Genomic DNA, 22642 nt, shown 5'->3' with positions numbered 1-22642 from the left:
TTTTTGTATGGTGTCACATTCAGGTATGCTTTTTCTGTGTTGATAATTGTTGCAGACATACTCGCATGTATCACACACACACACATGCACGCATACATAGTATACACACATACACAACACATGTACACACATACAACACACACTCGCGTGTACGTGTGCACATAAATATACACACGCACATAGTAAACAATAAATAAACCACTTATCAAAGTTCAGTCCCTCTTTATTGTCCAGGTTATAGCTAAAATATACACATGTCAAAAACCAATATGGCGATCACAACCAGGATAAAAATAACTACATTGTACAAATATTGTGAATACAGTTTGTGTTACTGTCTGCAAACACTTCACTAAATATGATATCTCATAAAATGTTGTCTGAACTGAAGAAAAAAAATTGTCCCCAGAAATGTCAATTTATTTTCATCTAATTGTCTGCAAACTTTCACCTTGCAGTATCAGGGGGTTGAACCTCTAAAGCTTCCCAACCAGAAAATTCTGATATCTTTGCCAAAGAAATATCAAAAAATAAACAGGTGGTCCGGATAGCTACAAATTGCGAAAATTGTTTTATAAACAGATGGCCTGGATTATGAATTTCCATCTTGCCATGACCGTTAAATATTAAATATGAATTTCTTAGGATGTTTAAAACACTAGGTCACGATTAGTACTGGAAGCCCTTTATTTCCAGCCCCAACATTCATCAACCAATACACATAGTATCAATGCTTTATTTCCAGCCCCAACATTCATCAACCAATACACATAGTATCAGTGCTATTGGAGATTCCTTTCATAATTTCTTCTCTTTAGCTTTCAGAGTAAAATACAAGATTTTTTGCCTGCGTGTAAGAAGAAAAAAATTGTGTATTAGACAAAGAAATGGTGTTTGTTTTGTTAATGCTGATAATTTTGACGAGTAAAATTTGAGAAATCTGTGATAATAGTGTTTCGGAGGTTTGTATTATTTCCCAGCATATTAGTAAAAGAGGTGTTATCAGTACCCTGATGATTTAGTAATCCAGTTTTAGAACAAGTTTATTAAAGAAATTTTGAAATTTTGTTATGTAAGCAAGAGCTTTTAAAAAGTGCAGGCACCGTCTCTTTCTTTCAGGCCAGCAATTGAAGAATGTCAGTAGAAAATATCATTTAATTGACAGTAATAAAAATGAGTATGCTGTGCAAGAATTTTTTTAGCTTTTTTCCATTTTTTTTTTCTTTGGAGTTTTTAAATTAGCTCGTGTGCAATATGATGCCAAGCCATACTTGTCATCAACATTATTCACACAACCAACATGAGAAGTTGATTTCATCTGTTGGGGACACAAAGTTTAAAAAAGTGATGGTTTCTCTATAACAGGAAATCTTTCTGCTGCATCTTTCTGACAATAATACAGACAGACTGTGACTTTATGCATTGTTTAACTTCAACCTAGGATGGCTTTGAGTGAGAGGGCAAAATACACTGCCCAGACCATGACAGCGCCACCAACGACTATTTCACAATCTAACTTACACAGTACCTAGAACAATGAGATGTTTTTTGAGTTTTAATTCCATTCATAGTACAAACATTCTTTTATTTTTATCCATGTCATTCAAGTACTGGTAGATGTATATCATTTCATGACGAATCGCCACACAGGTAATCAATCTAATTTGCAGACAATAATCAAACTTCTTTTTTTTCTTCCCGCAGTGTGTATATTAACAATGCTACTACGCTGCCATATTGAAACTAAGTACTATAAATACTTTCCAGAATGCTATACCAAAATACTGGAATAATATTGTCACAAAAAACGTTCAATAACTACATGTTTATGTGTTGACAGGATATACACAACATAAAATTCCAACTCACAAAACAAATTACCTAACATGCATGCACTGCATCGGTCTGGTAGATTTATAGGGCTGGATACATCTATTGACCAGGTATGGTTACTATGACGATTTCATGCACATGCAATGAGTGTATCTCTCCTTGCACATCAGCATCAAGGTCGAAGGTCAGGAGATGAGAGAGAGAACCACCTTAGGCTTCTTAAAAGGCATGCAGTGATTGGTTAAAAGTGGAGAGTGGGTTTTTTTTATATATTCAAGTGGAAAGTGGTGAAAAGCAATTCAATTGTTAAGACAAATTACATGTTGATGATGTGTAACTATTCTGCTAAGCACCCTCGTGATTATACTACGCAGCAATACAAAAGGGAAAGACATGAACAGTTCAAAGTATATGGGTTTGGGGGAAGACATAATATTTTACTTGAGCATTTTTACGTATTTCTAGTTACAGAAAATATGTAGAAAATCTATGAAAATATAACCCTATCATGCAATAATTTGATCAAAAATGACTCACTTTGTTGGGAAAACAACTGAAAATCTGCAGTTTGTAGACACACAGAGTAAAAACATCATTTTTGAACTCCTAATACATGTAATGACTGTCATAAACACAGGTGGAACAAATAATATCAAATTGATATAACACAAAACATGAAATACTATAATGGGGCCTTTGTTTACAGTACTACGTCATGCAATTCTCTGCCAACATATGTACAAATTTTTTTGATGGTATCAGTAATGTTTTTTGTGACTAGCATGCCCTATGCACTTTTATTTTTTAAGCTACGAATTTACATTGAAATTTTTATCATAATTTCGGTGTATAGTTCTTATATGATTTCCTACAAAAATTTGTGACGCAACAAAAACACCACTAGTAAGTTTGGGTTTTTTTCAACACTGGATATGTTCAGATTGTAAGGGTGGAATTTGTATTTGTCTATCTTACAAAATATATACTTAGTCTAGTCGTACAAAAAAAAAATTGACAAAAAAACTTGCTGTAAAGCCGTTATGTGACATTAGAAGTACCCAAGTTATTCTGAATTACATAAGGATTTCACATTAAATTAGATTTTCACTCCAACAACTTTGTATTTACGGAAAGAAGTTACATCAAAATGTACAATCTCTGGTGACTGACTGCATGCAACATTTACAAGCATCAAACTCAAACACATTGGACAAGAAATACTCAATAAGAAATACTCTGGAAGAAAAAAAATTGTGGGACTTGTACAATCAAAGGTTACTGAACTAAAAAAATATGGAAATTAAGTGTATTACATAATTATAGATATGTTTGGGAGACAACTATTTTATTTATTCTTTTGGTTTTGTCAATCGTTTAGCACCTCTTCCAGGTGGTCCTTTCGGTTTGGCAAATTTCTCTCTGACAATCGTGGTTTTGGGGTGAACTTGATCATTTAAATATTCTTCTGTTAATTCCTTCGCATCATCAACTTCAATCTGGAAAAAAAAAAAATTATTTGATTTTGATGATGATGATGATACTGTACATTTGTCATACAAGAGCACTCGCATCGCATGCTTAAATTTTCTTGTGAATGTCTTCAGTATACAACTATCAATGAGTCATCTCAGTTTGTGCAAATCTATTTTGTTGTTTTCATGTTGGCACTTTGATGAAAGTCATGTCAAGTTAACTAGATTGTTATAAAGGCCCAGGTACAAGAGGCAACACATGAAGCAATTTGTCGCATTTGATGAGGCTTAGACTGTCGACAGTCGTTCGTGCCTTTTTGCAATGTTTCATCTAAATCAAAGTCGTCGCCTTGCTCCATAGCACTGGATACTAATGCGTACTGATAGGAACTGTGATTGCCAATGGCATGAACTGTGAGTGCCAGCACGAGCTGATCAGTACGTGGTTATAGTATTGCTCCAGATCGGAGCAGGCAACAACTTTCGTTTTAGATAAAACGTAGCAGAAAGGCATGAACGACTGTCGACAGTCTAGATGAGGCTAGCAACTATGACTGGATGCGTACATGAAGCAACTAATTGCTTGGTGAGTGACAAATTGTTTCACATGTGTAGACATATAAAGGTTACAAGTCAGTAAAAGGTCAAGTCTTTTAGTGGCAGGAACTTAGAAGAAAAGGTTTTTTTTAAATTGATGTTATACCAATCAAATGACTGAAAACTTGTAGACATATCAATAGTAAAAACTACATTTGTATATTATATTCAATTCAAAGTTTGTTTGCGGCGATATTGATTTTTCTGTCACTATTTGTATTCAAGTTAGGAGTAAAATGATATTCAGCAGAGATCAAACATTTATGATCATAGTATACCAGTGATAAATGGTAACTGTGGAGATACATCGAACTTATACTGAAAAATATGGAAAAATAAAGAATGTTTCTAATAAAAATAACATTGTACTGTTTTCACTTATGAGCATATGTCAAAGGTTACTGCCTGCGACTTAACGAGGTGGTTACACTCCGAGAAGAAAATCTGACATATCAGATTCCTTGTGACACATCTAGCAACATCGTAAGGTCCTGCGATTTAGTGCATATATGAAACTATTCGTCACATGCGACAAAGTGAAGTGTTTATTGCATTGCTCATCAAGTTGCCTTGTGTAACTGGGTCTTCATACTCTGACACCATTTCACAGACAAAGTAGCATTTAATATTGTTAAAATTGGGTGTTTAGAGAATGCAAACTATTCATTTTCTCATGTTATGGTAAGCATAGAACTAGAACTATCCTTCAGTATCACATAGTCAAAACACAAGTCTGATGAAGAATCCCCTCTAGCAAAATATTTGTTACAACAACACATGCATTTTTATAGACAATCTATTTAGCTATGAAACACACAATTTGACCTTATAAAGTCATAAGAATTTATGATGGTCTTTAATTTCACTTTTTCAAGTTATTTTATTTCACTTCCTAAAACATGGGGAAATGAGCTTGAGCAGCTTCTCCGATATAACCCACAACATGTCACTAGAGGGCGCTATTCAGCAGACCCATCTACTCATATGAAAGCCATTCATCACTGTCAGCAAACATTCATAGCGCATAGCTGAGGCATGCCACTGTATCAGCAATGTGATGTATGATGACAAGTGTTCTAGCAACAATCTGTGCATACTCCATGCAACACTAAGATACAAACAAACTTTATCATTGAATGAAAAATGTTCCTATATATATATCTCGTCAATTTGAACACCATTTGTTGAAGAAGTTTTCTAAAAGCAATGATTAGTTAAGAAATTCATCAGTTAATTAAAGTAAATATTGGTCAATCAGACACATTTGATATAACACAATAGAGTAGTTGTAAGTGTGTCTAAAATAAAAAGAAATTTCTTTCAGATTTAGTTTACATTCCCTTACTATATTACCTCAAAACTTTGACTCGACATATACTCAACATTTACATAATATTTTGACAAAATATTTATTACATTGGTAGTTTCTTTCTCAAAACTCTTAAATGCAGTGTGTAACTAACTACTTGACCTCAACAGCAAGCAATGTTGCAAACAGCAATTAGAAAGAATTTTGAAAACACTAGAAAGACTATGTCACCAGCTGCAAACTATGGGTATCTGAAAGTGTACCTAGTGAAAATTCCAATTTAAAAAAAAACCACACATACACACCTTTTTTGCAATTTCTATGCCAAGGTCATTTTCAATGACTTGCAAAGCTCCTGCTTTGCAACTGGAGTACAGCATTCTTTCTTTGATGGAACACTTGTAGCCAGGCATAGTGTAAATAAATACTAGCAAGAAAAATACACATATATAGAAATCAACGTTTTCAGTGATGCAATACTCGTATCTAGGTATGAACTAGACTGTAAGATATGTCGAGTTGTTCAACCCTATCAGACTTCTTAACCATGACTGTACTAATCTACACAATACCCTCCACCCATAAGCCAACCAGACTGGCTGGTAGGTGGCACAAATCTCTGTATCTTACAGACTAAGTATGATGCCTTAGATGATGTCAGTTGTTACAGAAAACAGGCAAGAAATACAGATGTAGAAATCAGTGTTTTTCAGTGATGAAACAGCTATGCGTTAGATGAAGTCAGTTGAGCAGACGACAAACAAGAACTACAGATATAGAAATCAGTGTTATCTACAGGTACCAATTTAAATTATCACAAGTATTTCCACTACTGTCCTGTTGGAGACACACTACATATAAAAAGTGCACTAATACAATGTAGTGTATGACAGATTTCAAGGGTTGCCAGTGGAGGAGTGCGTAATTAACAAACCTATGGTGATTCAAGATGATTGACACATATTTATACTTAAAAGACTAAATGTATGACAGGACATTATTTATGCCTATAATCATAGACAGTGGAAAAGAAATATAACATCAGAACACAGGCATTTATTTTTGAAATAAAAGTATTATGGTATTGTATTTCATTCATTGCATTCAGTTGTAAAATCTACTGAACTGTACTGTACTGTACTATACCATACTGTACTATACCATACTGTAGTATACCATACTGTACTATACCATACTGTACTATACCATACTGTACTATACCATACTGTACTATACCATACTGTGCTGAACTTAAAACTGGACAATACTTAGACAAGCACTTGTTGCAGAGGAATTTACTTGATGAACACACTAGTTGTCAATTTTTAGATACTGGTAAATTTAGTTCTTCTTTCCATATTCTCACATTATTCATTTAGTTTTCCAAAGAATAGCTATCCTCCACTGGTTTTTGCAACAACTCAATACATGTAGCTATCTCACAAAATGAAAATTTGTAACAATTTGATCTGTAACCATGGAACTGATTTCTGTAACCATGGAACTGATTTCTGTAACCATGGAACTGATTTCTGTAACCATGGATATAGAAGTACAATAAGGGCTTATCATCAGAAAACAACAAATGAAGTGGTCAAAATATGAAGAAAAAAAAATTGAATTTGCCCACTGGACAAGGTCAACTTACCTGCTAATTCCATGTAGTCACCTTCATGTGTATGTTTGAATAAATATAGATGATATCTGGGGTGATCTTCAGGTACCATGCTTGGGATATCTGGTAAATTGACAGCCTGTGATGTCTCTAGTTCAATTGTTTCTGCCTTTACGTCGATACTCTATTTTTAACAAGGAGAGCATTGTGAATTAGAAACATATCAATCCCTCTGATCACTGACAAATGAAACACTGTGAAAATAGCAGTACCATAAATTACCATAAATTACCATAAATTACCATACATCTGAAGACACTTATGGGATTTCCATGGTATGAGGCATGCCCCAAATTAGTCTAGCTGCTAGACTCTCAGGATAACCTACTTATTTTAAAAGCAACCGAATGTCGCCACTGAGGGCAGTACCTCTGTCTGCGCCCAGACAGCGGTACTCATCACTTTTTATGGTAGGCAACCCCTCAAAGTGTAGATCTCAGGTCTTACTACAAGACTAGCCCCCAACTTAGTTAATCTGATTAGTGTCAATCAACATCATCTTGCCTGGTATGTTGGGATAATGACAATATCCATTTCACCATGTACAATAATGCATACAGTAATAACATATACTTACCAGCTGTACATAGTTTACTTCTTTCCTTTTGAACGTTGTCAAGGCTGCCATTGCATCACTAGAAATCTGAAAACTCACACCCTGCATGGTTTGCTGTCTAGTGTTGATACCAATATTCCGTGCACCTGCCTCTTGGGCATTCATCATTTTTATTTCCTCTTCTGCGTAGGTCAGAGGTGGAGGGGCATTCTGTGACTCGACATGTTTTAAGTACCCTTCATATGTTGCATCATCCTGTGGGCAGTGATATATACAAGATTATGGCACATCTTTTTGTTGTGTCAAAATGAAATTTGTCCTGGAAAGACAGGGACACTGAGACAGATTCAATAGGGAACTTGTAATCCAGACTGAGCATGCTCAGATACAAAGGAGTATGGGATTATCTGTGGTTATCGTAATACCTAATCTGGAGCTACCGATAAAATTCACCTCCCACAATTGTCAGGGTAACTATGAATTGATCATTCGTGGTTACAAACAATGCATCAACATTGTTTACAATACCAATTCATTACTATTTATTATCACATTTCCCATGATGCAACATTCAACATGGCGGGTTTGCAAGTTCCCTATTCTCGTAACCCTCTTTGGGTCTAGAGTTCTGTTTTTAGGACAAGAGCAAATACAAAATCAAAAGGGTAGAAAGATTTACACTATGCAATTGTATCTGTAGTACAGCACTCTGGCCTGTCCTGTTAGACCACCCATAATACGTCACTGCACTATGGTATAGATTTGCCATCAATGGGATAGTGTGCATCATAATTGTAACAAGGAAATATCCTACATGGAAAGTAAATTACTACCTTGTCTCACTTCATGTATCATCACACTACAGATTCAAATAAAACACTTACCGGTACATTTCCAGAATAATCATCTTTAAAGTGTCCGCCGCCAAATTGCATTTTTAAGGTAGCTTTAGTACCAGCATACAACATTTTATCCCTTACCTGAAAATGAAAAAAAATATTAAATTGTAAAATAAACAAGATGCAGAAAAACCATACTCCCAGTTTTTTGGGTTTGACCTACTGATTTGGGTTTTGGAATGTATTGCGTTATCCCTACACTTGCTCCCTACAGTTCTGTAAGAATCATGACTTGTGTCTGTACCATGTAGAATCTTTGATAACATTTGTTGCATGAGGCAAGAGAATAATCATAACTTCTCGCGCTTCTAGTTTGCATACATTGATATTAATACACAAACAACAATACATAATATATACATTATACAATGCAGAAGCCAAGTTGAACAAAAAATAAGGAATACATGTATATACTCTGGTAATTCTACGACGTGACAATGCATGTCTATGTCATGACAACGCGTGTCTACATCACTGGTTCTGCTGTGTTCGAAAAATATGAGTCAAAACGTTCAAAATTCCTATTAATTTCCCAGATTTTTCTTTGCTATATATAAGTATAACTGGCAATAGTATAATGATATTATTCTCCAATATCTTTCTTCATTCTGCCAGAAAGTACTCGTGACCTATTAAAGGGTTTGTCACTACTTGTGTCGAGCGACTCCTAGTGACAAGGACCCCTTAGGTCACTCACATTTTCCTTACCTGAATGAAGGAAAATATTGGAGAATAATATCTAAATATACAATACTGGTACTAGTTTTAGAGGGTGCCCTATACATACCATTATATACAATACTGGTACTGGTATTAGAGGGCGCCCTATACATACCATTATAATATACAATACTGGTACTAGTTTTAGAGGGTGCCCTATACATACCATTATATACAATACTGGTACTAGTTTTAGAGGGTGCCCTATACATGTGTACCATTATATACAATACTGGTACTAGTATTAGAGGGTGCCCTATACATACCATTATAAAAGACTTTCAAAACATTGACTACAGTGTGATGGTGGTATAATGATTCAGTACATAAATAAGTTTATGATCCTTAATACAGGACTTCAGGAGCAACATAATAAGAAAAATGACAGACAGTTACAAGACAACATCAATCAGATGGAAATCGCTGTTTCTGATATTCATAGTTGGATGTCATCTAATCTACTCAAGCTGAATTCTGATAAGACGGAACTGATTTTCTTTGGGTCTAAACAAAACTTGTTAAAACTGGATACATCAAGCCTTGAAATAAATGGTTGCAAAATTTCAGCAATGACATCTGTTAGAAACCTGGGTGCAATCTTGGATAGCTACATGAATATGGATGACCAAGTCAAGTTCACATGTAAATCAGCCAATTACCACTTACGTAACATTGGGAAGATCAGAAGATATTTGGATAGGAACACCAGCGAACGCCTTGTACATGCATTTATAACATCAAAGCTTGACTTTAGCAATGGTCTACTGTGTGGAATCTCAAAAAGGTCCATCACAAAACTACAAATGATTCAAAATACCGCAGCGAGAATTGTCACCATGAAGAAGAAATATGATCACATTACTGAAGTGCTGTTTGAGCTTCACTGGTTACCAGTTGAACATCGGATTGAATACAAGATACTGTTGCTCACATTTCGCGCCTTAAATGGACTTGCTCCAACTTACATTTGTGACCTTGTAACTCGCTATTGTCCTACCCGCACTCTCAGATCTATGGATCAACGTCTACTGACACCGACGTCAGTTAACACCAAGTCTTACGGTCAACGTGCCTTTTCACATGCTGCTCCTAAACTCTGGAATTGTTTGCCAGCGGAACTTAGACTTTGTAACTCTGTTGACATTTTTAAACGAAAACTGAAGACTCATCTTTTTAAGAAGGCGTATGCCTAGTTTTAATTTGTTTCATTAGTTGCTACTTTTATCTATGAACTTTGAACTTGTGGGACTTTGAACGTTTTTAACTTTTATCCCTTTTAAGTACGTATTCCTTTCACCTTTTTAGTTTTGTTCAGCGCCTCTGAGCAAACCCTATTTGTTATACTGGCGCTCTATAAATGTTATTATTATTATTATAAATGTTATTATTATTAAAATAATACTATTAGTTTTTATATAGCGATTTACAATTAGTACCCCTGGCTTGGATCTATATCAGCACAATGACCCTTTATACTTCCTCAACTCCCTGGGGAGCATACAGTCCATACCAGCCTCTATAAGCACAAAGGATTAAAGCCTTCACAATGCAACCTCTATCCTACCAGGTCCCCAATCATACAGCTGGGTTGACTGACGCACAGTCGTGGTTCAAATCTGGCCCAAGGACTTTAGTCACTCAGAAACAAATGGCAGCAATGGGGCTCGAACATGCAACCTGCAGATTCCAAGCCGGCCACTCTTAACCATTTGCCCATCATGACCTCAAGTCATAACTGACAAAGAAACATTTACAACAAAGACTGTTTGACCATGGTCACACTGAGGATAAAGAATGAAAGAATATGGGAACACATTCACACAATGTTTTAAATGAGCAACAGATAGATTTCCAGTGTGACAAAATACGGTCACACCAAACTGAAAACAGCAAATGATCTAAAATCATACCAAAAAAACAAGATGATTCTTACCACTGCATTATCTGGTACATAAAATAACATAATCCATTCGTAGCCCAGATTGTTGACAGTGTCTAGTCTGTATAGAATATAACAGGCTTGTTTATCCTCTATCATTGGCTTAACAAGTTTGTTGAAATCTAATGTTTTGTTAAGAATCAACTTTTTTGTAGTAGTACCTTAATGTCTCATTTTCCCTAAATATGAAAATGTCATCCCTGAAAATTCACTGGACAAAAAAAAATGAACTCGTCTAAAAAAAAATGATATATATACAAATGTCACCCCTTGAACCCTAACTGGCACAGTATGAACCTGTCTCAAAAGTCAGCCACTGTTTTCCAACAATGATGGCGTAATATCTATTCATATGCAAAAATACGTCTATTTATTGGAAGAGTTCTATTGTTTATTGAAGCTAAACTGGAATCCATATTACCAGCAAATGTTTCTATTCATACACAAAGCAAAACTGCAGCATATTCAATTTCATAATCTGCAAAAAGTGCATACACTGGCAATAACATCCATACAGTTACCATGACAACTGATTTGAATCTAAAAATAAAGTGAAGTAAAAGGATACCATCTTCCCATGTCCCTTCTACTTCAGCATTTGCTTTGAGCACAAGTTCCTCTGAAAGATGATAGATATGAACATACATGAAATGAAACTGTTGGTGAAATCTACACCATCAGTTCTTGTCAATTCACATCTATAAAAAAAAACAACCAGTACCATAATAACATGAGTGTGAAATCATAACAATGCTACACAATAATCATAAAAAAAATATCATTACATGTTTAATATTTCTGGCATATAAGTTTACAATAACTTTTGATCAATTTTAAAATACACAAAATTTAAATATAGAATTCACACCTATGGATAACTACAATATTACCATACTTCATGTATTGCATAGTAACAACACTTCCTAATTCCTAACACTTCCCCCAGACAACACAATATTATGATGGTTGCATAGATTTGTAATATCTAAACTTCACAACTTGGAAGAACTGAGGCCTGGCAACACAAGCTGTTCCCTCTTATAAATGTTTACACAAAGATTATCTGCATATTCAAACAAATGAACATAAATGCATGATGTTGAAATCTCAAAAGGCATTCTGCATTGTACTGATATTACCCTTGTACGAAAATCCTAATTGCAACAAACTACGGCTGTTTTTTTTTTCAGAGATGAATTAATTGAAATATTTTTACCTCTGTACAAGATATTTCCTATATAAGGAGAGATGAGCAAGTATATATCTTACTCAGTTGAGAATGAATAATGATCACACACTGATTTACTTTCAAGTATGCTGGGTTTGGGGAAGCCCCGAATTACAGGTGCATGGCAGATCCAAGCAGGTTTCATTTCACTTGGTAGGATAGGTGATAGGGCCTTGACTACTAAATATTTAACTTGCTAAACCTTTTAACCTTTTTATCATTCCGTTGCTACATTTCATCTGTGTTTATCTCATTTTTAATTACTCTGCTGAGAGGCAGTGAACCACTTGATTAGCCAGTGAGCCAGGGGTTTTTTATTAGTCTGCCTGTCTGTAGCTATTGTTCACATTACACATACAAAAAAAGTTACAAAATGAAGCTACAATATGACTCAGAGTAATTACTAAATTTGTAAAAAAAAAAATTAAAAAAATTAAATGACACCATGATGATATACTCTTTTGTCAAACTCTGTTTTTCGATGTTCATGAATTTATTCATGTTATTTGCATACTCACCATTTTCAATAATGACTTTTATAACCCTCTGTGACCCATCTTTGGACTTGGCAAAGAAGTCCTGTAAGTCCTTTGAAACTGTGAGAAGAAATGAAAACCACAAAATACAATAAGACATTCGATAGAATTTAATAACGCTAAAATGGGTATCATGTTTAATTAATTATTATTTAATTAATTACCTCTTCATATACACACAACTGTTAATCTAAATTGCTGACCTTAGAATGCACTTAATCCTGTTCTGCTACTTGGTGTCGAATGACATGGAAAGATATTTTTGTTCCAATATGCAAAATAAACTCTTACAAAAAATTCATTTTTATTGTATCTCTACAACTTACAAAGTCTTCTTTTTATAAAGCACACACGTACCTTGGCACAGTGATGATATTATTACATGTATCAATATTATCAATATTATTTTTGAAATAATTTATCATAATTGACTTATTAAAATTTCCCGCACATAAGTGCACATAAATGTATAGCACAGAGTCATGATATAATTCTATAATAGCTAATATTTGGTGAAGAGGTCATATCCGTAATGATCAGACAGACACTCATTTTCATTATTTTTATTTTATTTTTGTTTATATTCACGATTCACTACACTACAGAAATGTCAGTAACCACTTCCTGATTAGTTTTTGCTTGTGTAAGTGGGTCGAATGTATTTCCGGAAGGTTAAGTATGTTGACTTCAATGTACTAGATCATAAATCTTAATTCACTCTTTTAATATATGGATTAAAAGATGTACATTGAGTCATAATGGCCAACCAAGCCATATATAGACCTATGCCTACACAGTCTAGATCATGTGTCACTTTACAATGTTAACACTGCAAAAGAATATATGAATTATGGAAAACTTGTTTTCCCTGGCACAATACTCTAAAACTCTCAATTTCTTATTTAGATCAGTCCGGTCTCTACTTACTTGTTATTCCCGTCTGATGAGACATTGTTTCTCGCAAGCACGGAGAGAGACAAACTCAACACACAAATGGGTGTTTCCTCGCCGGTTGAGTCGAGTAAAGGAAAAGGAAGTACCTTGGCTGCGGCCGCCGGAAGTACTTCAAATCAGGTGACATATCCTGAGTTGGCAAACGTAAAAGCTAAGCTGATTGGTTTATTTTAGAGGATTTCGGAGAGGCTAGCCAATGAGTGTAACTTTTATATATGTTATCCATCATGGCTGCCCCCTACGAAAATGTGTCGTCGGAGAGCTCGCCGTAGAAAACGGAAAGAAAGAACACAATTTTACGGTAACACGTGAAATACGGAAAGCGTACATTGGTGGTAGTATGCATTGAAACATGGCTTCGTATAAACCTGCTCACAATATAAGTGAACGGCACAGAACAGCGGACGTCCTCATTGCGGAAAATGTCGACTTCGCTGGTTTGTTGTTATCGGAAGCCGTACAGAAAGGCCTGACTACTGCGGGTTTTGAAAAGCCGTCTCCGATACAGTTGAAAGCTATTCCATTAGGACGATGTGGCTTAGGTACTGTATATAGAACCGGATTTGTCATTTTGTGTTCTTTTGATTTTAGTGGGCCGTGCCCATATCAGCCCTAAATTTACAATACATGTAAAGTCGTGACTGTCTTAACCCAGTCCAGTACTCAGTCTGCAAGCATGAAGCAGGAGGCAGCAGTCCATCGTCATTTTCTTTTGACTTTTTATATATCTATAAATATATTGACAGGCACACTTATATTCGACTTACAAAGTGTTTACCTTTATCCTTCCCTTTCATAAGATTACAGCATTCTTGTCAACAAATATCACAATTACATAATGAAAAGCTGCAGACAAAATTTTAGGCTGTTCAAAGATTGTAGGAACACAAATTATACCATATACAATTATAATTTATATGCACATATAAATATGACATATGTTTGTACTATAGCATTTATATATTCTACTGCTTCAACCTTGTTATCATCTAACTCAAACCACTTATATAGGAAGCATGTAACATGACATTTCCTGTCAACTCATGGCCACTTGTCTGAAGTCAAGATAAGCTTTTGCTAATACCTCAAACCACAAAGATGGTCAGAGCTAATACACATAGACAGCCATTTTACCGTAGACATTTATAACTAATTTATCATAATATCATAGACAACCATGTACAACATTAACATTTCAAATATGATCAGAATTCGATGCATAAAAATAAGTTATAACACTTGAAAACCGTGCATGAAGTAAAAATATTGTGTGATCAGGTTTGAATCAGCTCAAGTGGCCAACTGAACAGTTAATTGTCTGATAGTACCATTCCACTTAATAATAATGAGACAGTTTTATTCTTCATTTTACAGATTTAATAGTGCAAGCCAAGTCAGGCACGGGCAAAACATGTGTATTCAGTGTAATTGCCTTAGAAAGTTTACAGTTGAATAGCAACAGTACCCAAGTACTTGTACTGGCACCAACAAGAGAGATTGCTGTACAAATTCATGATGTGATTCTGTCCATTGGAAGTGCTCTATTAAAACTTAGATGTCATGTCTTCATTGGTGGATTGCCACTAGCACAAGACAAACAAAAACTGAACAAATGCCACATTGCAGTGGGAACGCCAGGTAAGATCATACAGCATAGAAACAGACACAGTTTATAACGATGCATTACATTGTGACAGTGTAGTCACTGGATGGTTGTAGAGACTAAGAATATATACATGGTTATGAGAGGACACACAAATTGTACTGTACAAGAACTGTTACTGTGACACTAACATTAATTTGATGTAACTTAGGGAAGATCACACATGTTGCACAAGCCTAATAAATGAACTCAGTTCATTTAGGACAAAACCGCCTCCCCTAAACGCACATTCAAAAGTGCGACATCAACATATTTATATACAGTTGTAAACCATGATGAAAATTGTAGGGTGTGACTACGATCGATGCAATGTAAAAACATGATGGTAAACACCTTAAAATATCATTGAAGGCGTGAAAGTTTTTGAAATTTGGTTAGAAGTACTCACATTGACACAATACCCCCCACCCACCCCCACCCCCACCCCAACAAAAAAAGTTCATTTTTGAGCTTATGTGACATTGTGTGGTCATCCCTTATGGACACTTGTATAGACTTCTAGTATACCTTGTACTACATCATACAGCCAACAAATGTCTGAGGTACTATATATGGTCACAGTCCATACATGGTAAGTTAGACAGTGGTAGGATGTATAAGGCATGCAGAAAACTACAACACTTCCTGAAGTCTTCATCTATTATAGTTACATTTGTTGAAGTTTCTCAGTATTATGTACATCTCACCTCAGTCTGTACATACTAAATACGATCAATAAATCAGGAGTAAGTGAATTACATGCCTTAACATTTGTGGGTTTATTCCATAACCATTTATCTCTTGTTCTGTCAATCAGGTCGTATAAAACAGCTTATAGAAGAAGATTTGATAAACACTAACACTATCAGACTTTATGTTCTGGATGAAGCAGACAAACTACTAGATGAAAGTTTCAAAGAACAGATCAAGTAAGTTGTGAAATGTAGGAGTGATTGTAAAAACTCACTGTCCTATAGACACTGTATTTCCTTCGATGTAGGTTAACTTATGACTGTAATCTTTTTTTCTCTCAGTGCTCTTCATTTATCAAGCATACATATTTTCATTTCAGATGGAAGTCCTGATTATACAAATATAGTTTATGTTTATGTATAGACAATGATTACCCTCTTGCTTGTACTGTAAAAGCAGCTGTTGTTACCTCAGTTAGGTTTGTCTGATTACAGTTAAGTAATCTATAGGAAAGCTAAATTTTCTGTTATGATATCAAAGAATTGGGATGGAAGAGTCATTATGAAATGTACGAGATAAGTTGTGAAGTCAGTATCCACAATGTTAACATACTGTCTGTCAGTACAAATTAGTGTATGTCTCATTCCATCTGTGTATTTAAATTATGTGTACTTTACAGCTGGATTTACTCGGCTCTTCCTGAGAACAAACAAATGTTAGCATTATCAGCAACATATCCTGAATACCTGGCACAGCAGCTGACATCATACATGAGAGATCCTGTCTTTGTTAGACTCAACCCTAAAGATCTGGCTTTGCAAGGTAAGGATGAAAAAAAACTTCAAAAAGTATGCTTTTTGATGTACTCAAATACACAAAACTTGCAGTTAGCACGAAGAGCATCAGTGTAATTTGTAGTTTAATTTCAAAATTGCCAATTTGAAAATTCTGGTTTCACAGTTTTCGAACGTCCTTTGTCGAAAGTACAGTACTTCATTTCTGGTTGATAATGTGGTCATTTTCAGGTGTAGGAAAGCCATCAATTTTAATTATCTTTATGGAAAGGCTTTTTGTTACTTACATGTTGCTAAATCATGATATTATATTCATCTTGTCTGAAAAATTTAAAAAGCAGAAAACATGATCCTCCTCAGAATGTTACACAGCTCCAGAAATCACAAAAGTTTATATAGAGATTGTAGGAGGTAAAGACTTCTTGTAATCATTCTGTGTTTTTAATACTAGAATGAAGCACAATACTAATTCTTAGACTCCTCTCAAACAGGTCTAGTTCAGTATTACAAAGTGGTGTCCTACAATTCTCTACCTCATAAACAATTTGAAATCAAAGTGCAACATCTCTTACAACTCCTTAGCCAAGTAACATTCAACCAGTGTTTGATATTCTCCAATTACCAGACAAGGTAAGTCACATGTACCTTCATTACAGAGTCAGCGATCCAGATCGTTAAAAGGGTATCTGTGTTTTGTTATTTTTACAAAGTCAGACAGTGAAATATCATAAGCTTATATCCCTATTGCCTTGTTATGAGGATATTAGTAAATATCCATTACCCCAAGGGCATTATATAGCAACTATCTCCTGCAGCCGAAAGGGTAATATGATCTCTATTAATGCCCAAATAAGGCCAGGCAATAAAAGTGTTGCATCACTTCTCAGGCACATGTTCTGTCCATAGTCAAAGCAAATCCCCAATAAGATTTCCATGTTACATGAATATTACCCTAGGGAAAATAGAATGTGACTAGTACCCCTTATATGCAAATTGAGGTCGCTATGGGTCAATAGTCCATACCACATGGTACAATCTAAACCAATCACTGAAGGCTATATGGAAAATGATGTTATAAATTAATATAGTTCACTACAGTATATACATAAAACTATGATTTCATTATGCCAGCTTGATTTTGTCACTTTTGTGTACATTTAAAATTTCATAGAATTTGACAAGTTTTCTGCATGTCAAAATATTCAAAGATTGCCTGGGCTAATTTCCTTAATCAAAGCTGTTCAATTGTTTTTGCAAGACTCGGTTTCTTTGAATGAAAATTTTGCAAAGACTTTGACGAGCATAAGTAGAGCCTCTCATATTGTGTTCATCACTACGTAGCCATTTTTTTATGGATAATTTATTTGCATTGTGGAATCTGGATATAATAATAGAGTACATTTGTGATTATGAAATGGTTTTATTTTCAACTTTCATTTTTCACAGAGCTCAAAACCTATCTGATTATCTGTGTGTCAAAGGCTGGCCAAGCACATATATATCTGGTAGCCAGGACCAGACTCATCGACTGCAAGCTATGGCAATGTTAAAGAAATTCCAGTGTAGAGTTCTAATATCAACAGATCTTGTAAGTAGAATTGAGTCTATTTAATGGTGATGGCTAAAGATAGACAATGTCATAATGAATAGAGTTAAAAGTAATGTCTGCCTTAGACTTTGGTTGAGTTTTGTCTTTATTCAAACAACAGTTTTTTCTGTTCAGCTAGTCAAATATATATACTGTATGTGAAGAGCTCAAAAATACAGTTGTTTAATGGTTACCAGTAATTATAATTTTTCTGTCATCGACAAAAACACATGTGGTATGTATCACTTCACCTTGTATCAGTTGATAGAATTGCAATAATAAAATGTGCAATGCTGAATTGATAGAGGGCACTGTGTTTTGAAAAGTTCATTTCAGAGTTTGCCAAGTTATGAATTGCCACACTCACGCAAACACCTATGCTACATCCAGCGTAGGCTTCCATCCATGTTCACTATACAACAGAGAGGGCGCTATTGCCAATAAGGCTCACAATCTCATTTTCATTGTAAGTCTTCCCCAGAGAAATTAGCTGTGATTGTTTTTTCATGATTTTCAGACTGCCAGGGGAATTGATGCTGAGAGAGTGAATCTTGTAGTCAACTTAGATGTTCCCTACGATGCTAAGACATATTTACATCGGATTGGTAGAGCAGGCAGATTTGGCACACAAGGTATAGCAGTTACGTATGCAGCAAGTGGACAAGAATATCATCAATTACTAACAATTCAACAGGACTGTCACATTGCTATGAAAAAACTGCCTGGTAAGTTGTGTATTCTTATTTCTATGTCTGGAAAAGTGAGTGAAAGGTATAGGTTGAGTTGTAGCTATTTACAGGATGTCGATAGAAAAGACTAGAAGTTGCAAAGTTATACTGTAAGATAAAAAGCAATGGTGAAGTCTTATAGCTTATGTCTACTCAAATCTGTGATCCTCTAAATATTTTCAAAATGAGAAGATGTAGCATTTTAAGTTTAGACAGTGTTCGTAATAATCTCATATAATGATTATACAAATAATGTAATTGAACAAAAACAATTACAATGTAATTGATTGATTAATTAATTAATTAATTAATTAATTAACTACCATTGTAATGTGATCTCATGATCTGCTTTCAGTTGTATGAAGAGTATCATTCAAGTTACAATTGAGGGGACCCTATGGAACCCATACCACACTTGTGATTTAAGACCATATTCCGTTAACTTCCATGCTTCCTTGACATTACTTATACCAGAAAGAAACAGGTAGTGTTTTCAAAGAATTCTATTCTTTAGCTTATAAATTGTCTTACCATATTACAGACACCATTACCAGTGACTTGATGAACCAAGACAACAAAGACGAGATGTCAAATCCACCAGAAGAAACTAATGGTAAGCTTCACAATGGTTTCTATGATGGTGGTGATCCAAGTACAAGCCTACCCCAGAGTAACTCAGATACGAAAGAAATAAGGCAGTTTATGAATGGTGCAGACACAAACAATAGGAAGAAAAAGAGTGTTGAAAGCCAAGACAATATACCTAATGCTATGGTCTGGCCTTCTAAGGATTTAAGGAGTGTGAGAAGAAAACAGCGGAAGGATGTAGGTATGGAAGTACACGATGGTGGTGGAGAACCCATCAAAACTAGGGCCAGACTAGTAACTGCTGAGAAGAGCTGTCAAACTGACTCTCCTTCTAACCATGAACCTCTCAATATAGGTGTGATTCCACCCTTATCAGATGATGTGAGAAATCAAGGAACAAAACTGACAATAAATTATCAAGATGCTGTTGATGATTTTGAAGACTTCTTAAAGACTAAGAATACCAGTATAGATACATGGAAGAAATTTTACGCAAAAGATGTAAAGGATGTGGATAACATAGCTAGTGCTGATAAGTTGTCTACTGTTGTTGTTGAGGATGTGTCTACTGTTGTTGTTGAGGATGTGAGGTCTGACGTTCAAGTTCACCATGATGCAGAAGATAGTATGATTGCAATAGAGAGGAATGATGTATCTCCACTATTAAAGGAAGATGAAAATGACACCGAAAAAAGTAATGTTGCAGGAGTTGAACTTTATGCCAGTGAAGTAGATGTGCATGAAGAAGGCAATGATAGTAAGGATGAACTTGAATGTATTCTCAATGAAAATGTTACAAAGTTGTCAGATCTAAACATAGATAACAGAGATTCACAGTATGACACAACTAGTTCCACTTCCTTTCAAGCTCAGGCTGGTATACTTGAAACACAGATTGCAGAAAACTGTTTTCAGACAGGTGTGAATCAAACTACCTACTCAGAAACAATGCAGAATTCAATTATGCGTTTAAACTATGAACAAGATTATAATTCAGAAAGTGTATTTACTGATGAGAAAACAAATGGTTTAAGTTACATTGACAATACAAGCGATGGTGACAGTTCAGTGAAGGAGGCCAAGGAGAGAAAGGATGTGGTTGAACAAGGAGATTGGAATGCCAATGGTGATGAAGAAGAGAGTGTTGAGGAAGATGACGAGGAGGAGGAGGAGGAGGAGGATAGTTCAGAAACTGATGACGGTGATTATGATATAGATACAAGCAAGCTGTATGCAGATGGTGATGTTTATAATGAATTTAGCCAGTATTACAACCCGTGGCAAGATGCTAGCCAAGGTGCTTATGGTACAAGTCATATCAATAATAGCATGCACACAGGTGAATATGAACGACAAGAGACCACTTACCAAAACGATGTCCCTAACACTTATACAACAGATAGATATGATTATGATAACGGTAATCCAACTCAGACTTCCCAGTATGCACAACCTCCATATCCAGGACCACCATATCAGGGTCCACCTGGGATGGATCACCATTCCCAGTGGGAAAGACCATACCAAGGAAATTATCCAGACAGGGGTGACCCTTCATGGGATTGGTACAATGCATACATGTATAATGCATGGCTACATGAGTATCACATGCAGAGTTATTTCAACTATCCAACACCTCCACCACCATATTGGCAGCATTGGTAATATGAATGTAGTACTCTATCACAGATTGCTAGTCTCACTTACCCAACCTCACCTGCTGAGGGCGCACTTCATGGCTGAGTAAGAGTCTGGGGCACAGCATAAGTCATTCGTGTAAAAGAGGAACATGCCCGCTGTCGAAATCTGTGACAGCCACTGATTGGACAAAAATGATTCCAAATTTTCATTTTCATCAACTCTGTATATATTTCACAGAAATCATTCTATAAATGGTTTGAAAATCGTCTTTGTGTTCAGAGATTAACTAAAATACTCGTAGCAAGGGATGCCGTCATGTGATTTTACTACAGAGGTGATGCTGTGGGTCAGCCTCTCCACACAGCCATTATTGTTCCAATCACTGATGTTGTTATGCCCCAGCCCCAGGGTTGCTGAAGTGAACTCTGGGTAACCGAGACTACGTTTTGAAGTTATTGCAAAACAGCAGTTATATGAATTCTCTCCCTTTCAAAGGTTCCCAGATATTCATTGAATTTCTTCTTTTTCTTGATTGTTATTCCTTTCTTCTGAATTTCAACATCCTTTGTTTAATAAATGTTAGTGTTTTACAATGTGATAATTATGTATATTGATCATTTTTTTTTTTTTAATTTGTGCAGACTGCTAAGAAGTCTGTAAAGTGTCTGACTTAGTAGAAATACTAATATCTACAAGGTAACAAAACCATGACATAATCACAAATTTTGAAAATCATTATTTTTTAATGGAAGCCACATGAGTTGTAAATTTTAGTAGGTATACAGGGTCTGAAGTATTAGTTCAGTGAGGTAATATCCTCTTGTTTTCCTTCAGCTTAAAAGTTGGTTATTATTTGATGTGAAAGTAACTGCATGTCAATACTCAGTACTCACAAGTAGGTGATGTAAGCATGAATTGTACAAGACACATATTTACTATTTAGTCAATAATCAGGGTGAATATTCAGCCAATAGAAACGAAATAAGAGGTAAAGATTGGAAACAAAAAAATCTGGTTGTTCACTCACCTTAAAAAGAAGACCAGAGTGTAGATTACATGCTCCCTGTGCTAGCAGGGTAACAAGGGATACTCCCTGTGCTAGCATGGTAACAAGGAATGCTTCCTGTGCTAGCATGGTAACAAGGAATGCTTCCTGTGCTAGCATGGTAACAAGGAATGCTTCCTGTGCTAGCATGGTAACAAGGAATGCTTCCTGTGCTAGCATGGTAACAAGGAATGCTTCCTGTGCT

At 35.4% G+C, this 22642-nt stretch overlaps 2 protein-coding genes across 3 annotated transcripts; one reads left to right on the top strand and one right to left on the bottom strand.

The window, feature by feature from the left end:
• Nucleotides 1–221: 221 nt before the first annotated feature.
• On the bottom strand, nucleotides 222–13811 carry LOC144437111 (twinfilin-2-like). Of its 2 annotated transcripts, none has more exons than XM_078125966.1 (10): nucleotides 13692–13811; nucleotides 12747–12824; nucleotides 11569–11619; nucleotides 10995–11122; nucleotides 8327–8422; nucleotides 7464–7697; nucleotides 6860–7010; nucleotides 5517–5638; nucleotides 3147–3329; nucleotides 222–847 (listed from the first exon to the last, which is right to left on the bottom strand). In XM_078125966.1, exons 1-9 carry the CDS (start codon nucleotides 13714–13716, stop codon nucleotides 3183–3185), a joined length of 1032 nt encoding a protein of 343 aa, XP_077982092.1. In that variant the 5' UTR covers nucleotides 13717–13811; the 3' UTR covers nucleotides 222–847; nucleotides 3147–3182. The 2 variants fall into 2 exon arrangements, with proteins under 2 accessions (XP_077982092.1, XP_077982101.1); XM_078125975.1 differs by having other exon boundaries at nucleotides 3215–3329.
• Nucleotides 13812–13965: 154 nt separating this feature from the next.
• On the top strand, nucleotides 13966–21904 carry LOC144453987 (uncharacterized). The gene is made up of 8 exons (XM_078145370.1): nucleotides 13966–14260; nucleotides 15093–15356; nucleotides 16178–16289; nucleotides 16733–16875; nucleotides 17339–17477; nucleotides 18294–18435; nucleotides 18953–19160; nucleotides 19705–21904. The coding sequence occupies exons 1-8, from the start codon at nucleotides 14071–14073 to the stop codon at nucleotides 21414–21416; spliced, it is 2910 nt and encodes a 969-aa protein (XP_078001496.1). The 5' UTR covers nucleotides 13966–14070; the 3' UTR covers nucleotides 21417–21904.
• The last annotated feature ends 738 nt before the right edge of the window (nucleotides 21905–22642 follow it).

This window comes from Glandiceps talaboti, chromosome 1 (genome assembly GCF_964340395.1).
Source record: "Glandiceps talaboti chromosome 1, keGlaTala1.1, whole genome shotgun sequence".
NCBI lineage: Eukaryota > Metazoa > Hemichordata > Enteropneusta > Spengelidae > Glandiceps > Glandiceps talaboti.
The sequence above is the reverse complement of the archived record's forward strand: the minus strand, read 5'-3'. Positions and strand labels throughout refer to the sequence as shown.

What these genes read in the sequence shown, in the direction of transcription:
- LOC144437111 (XM_078125966.1), bottom strand. Translation starts at nt 13,716, where the DNA reads ATGTCTCATCAGACGGGAATAACAA. An exon ending in AGAAGGGACATGGGAAGATG is followed by an intron (nt 11,123 to 11,568) that starts GTATCCTTTTAC and finishes ACAAAACATTAG; the next exon opens with ATTTCAACAAACTTGTTAAG. An exon ending in GCATAGAAATTGCAAAAAAG is followed by an intron (nt 3,330 to 5,516) that starts GTGTGTATGTGT and finishes TTTTTTTTCCAG; the next exon opens with ATTGAAGTTGATGATGCGAA.
- LOC144453987 (XM_078145370.1), top strand. Translation starts at nt 14,071, where the DNA reads ATGGCTTCGTATAAACCTGCTCACAATATAAGTGAACGGCACAGAACA. An exon ending in CATTGCAGTGGGAACGCCAG is followed by an intron (nt 15,357 to 16,177) that starts GTAAGATCATAC and finishes TCTGTCAATCAG; the next exon opens with GTCGTATAAAACAGCTTATA. An exon ending in TTCTCCAATTACCAGACAAG is followed by an intron (nt 17,478 to 18,293) that starts GTAAGTCACATG and finishes CATTTTTCACAG; the next exon opens with AGCTCAAAACCTATCTGATT.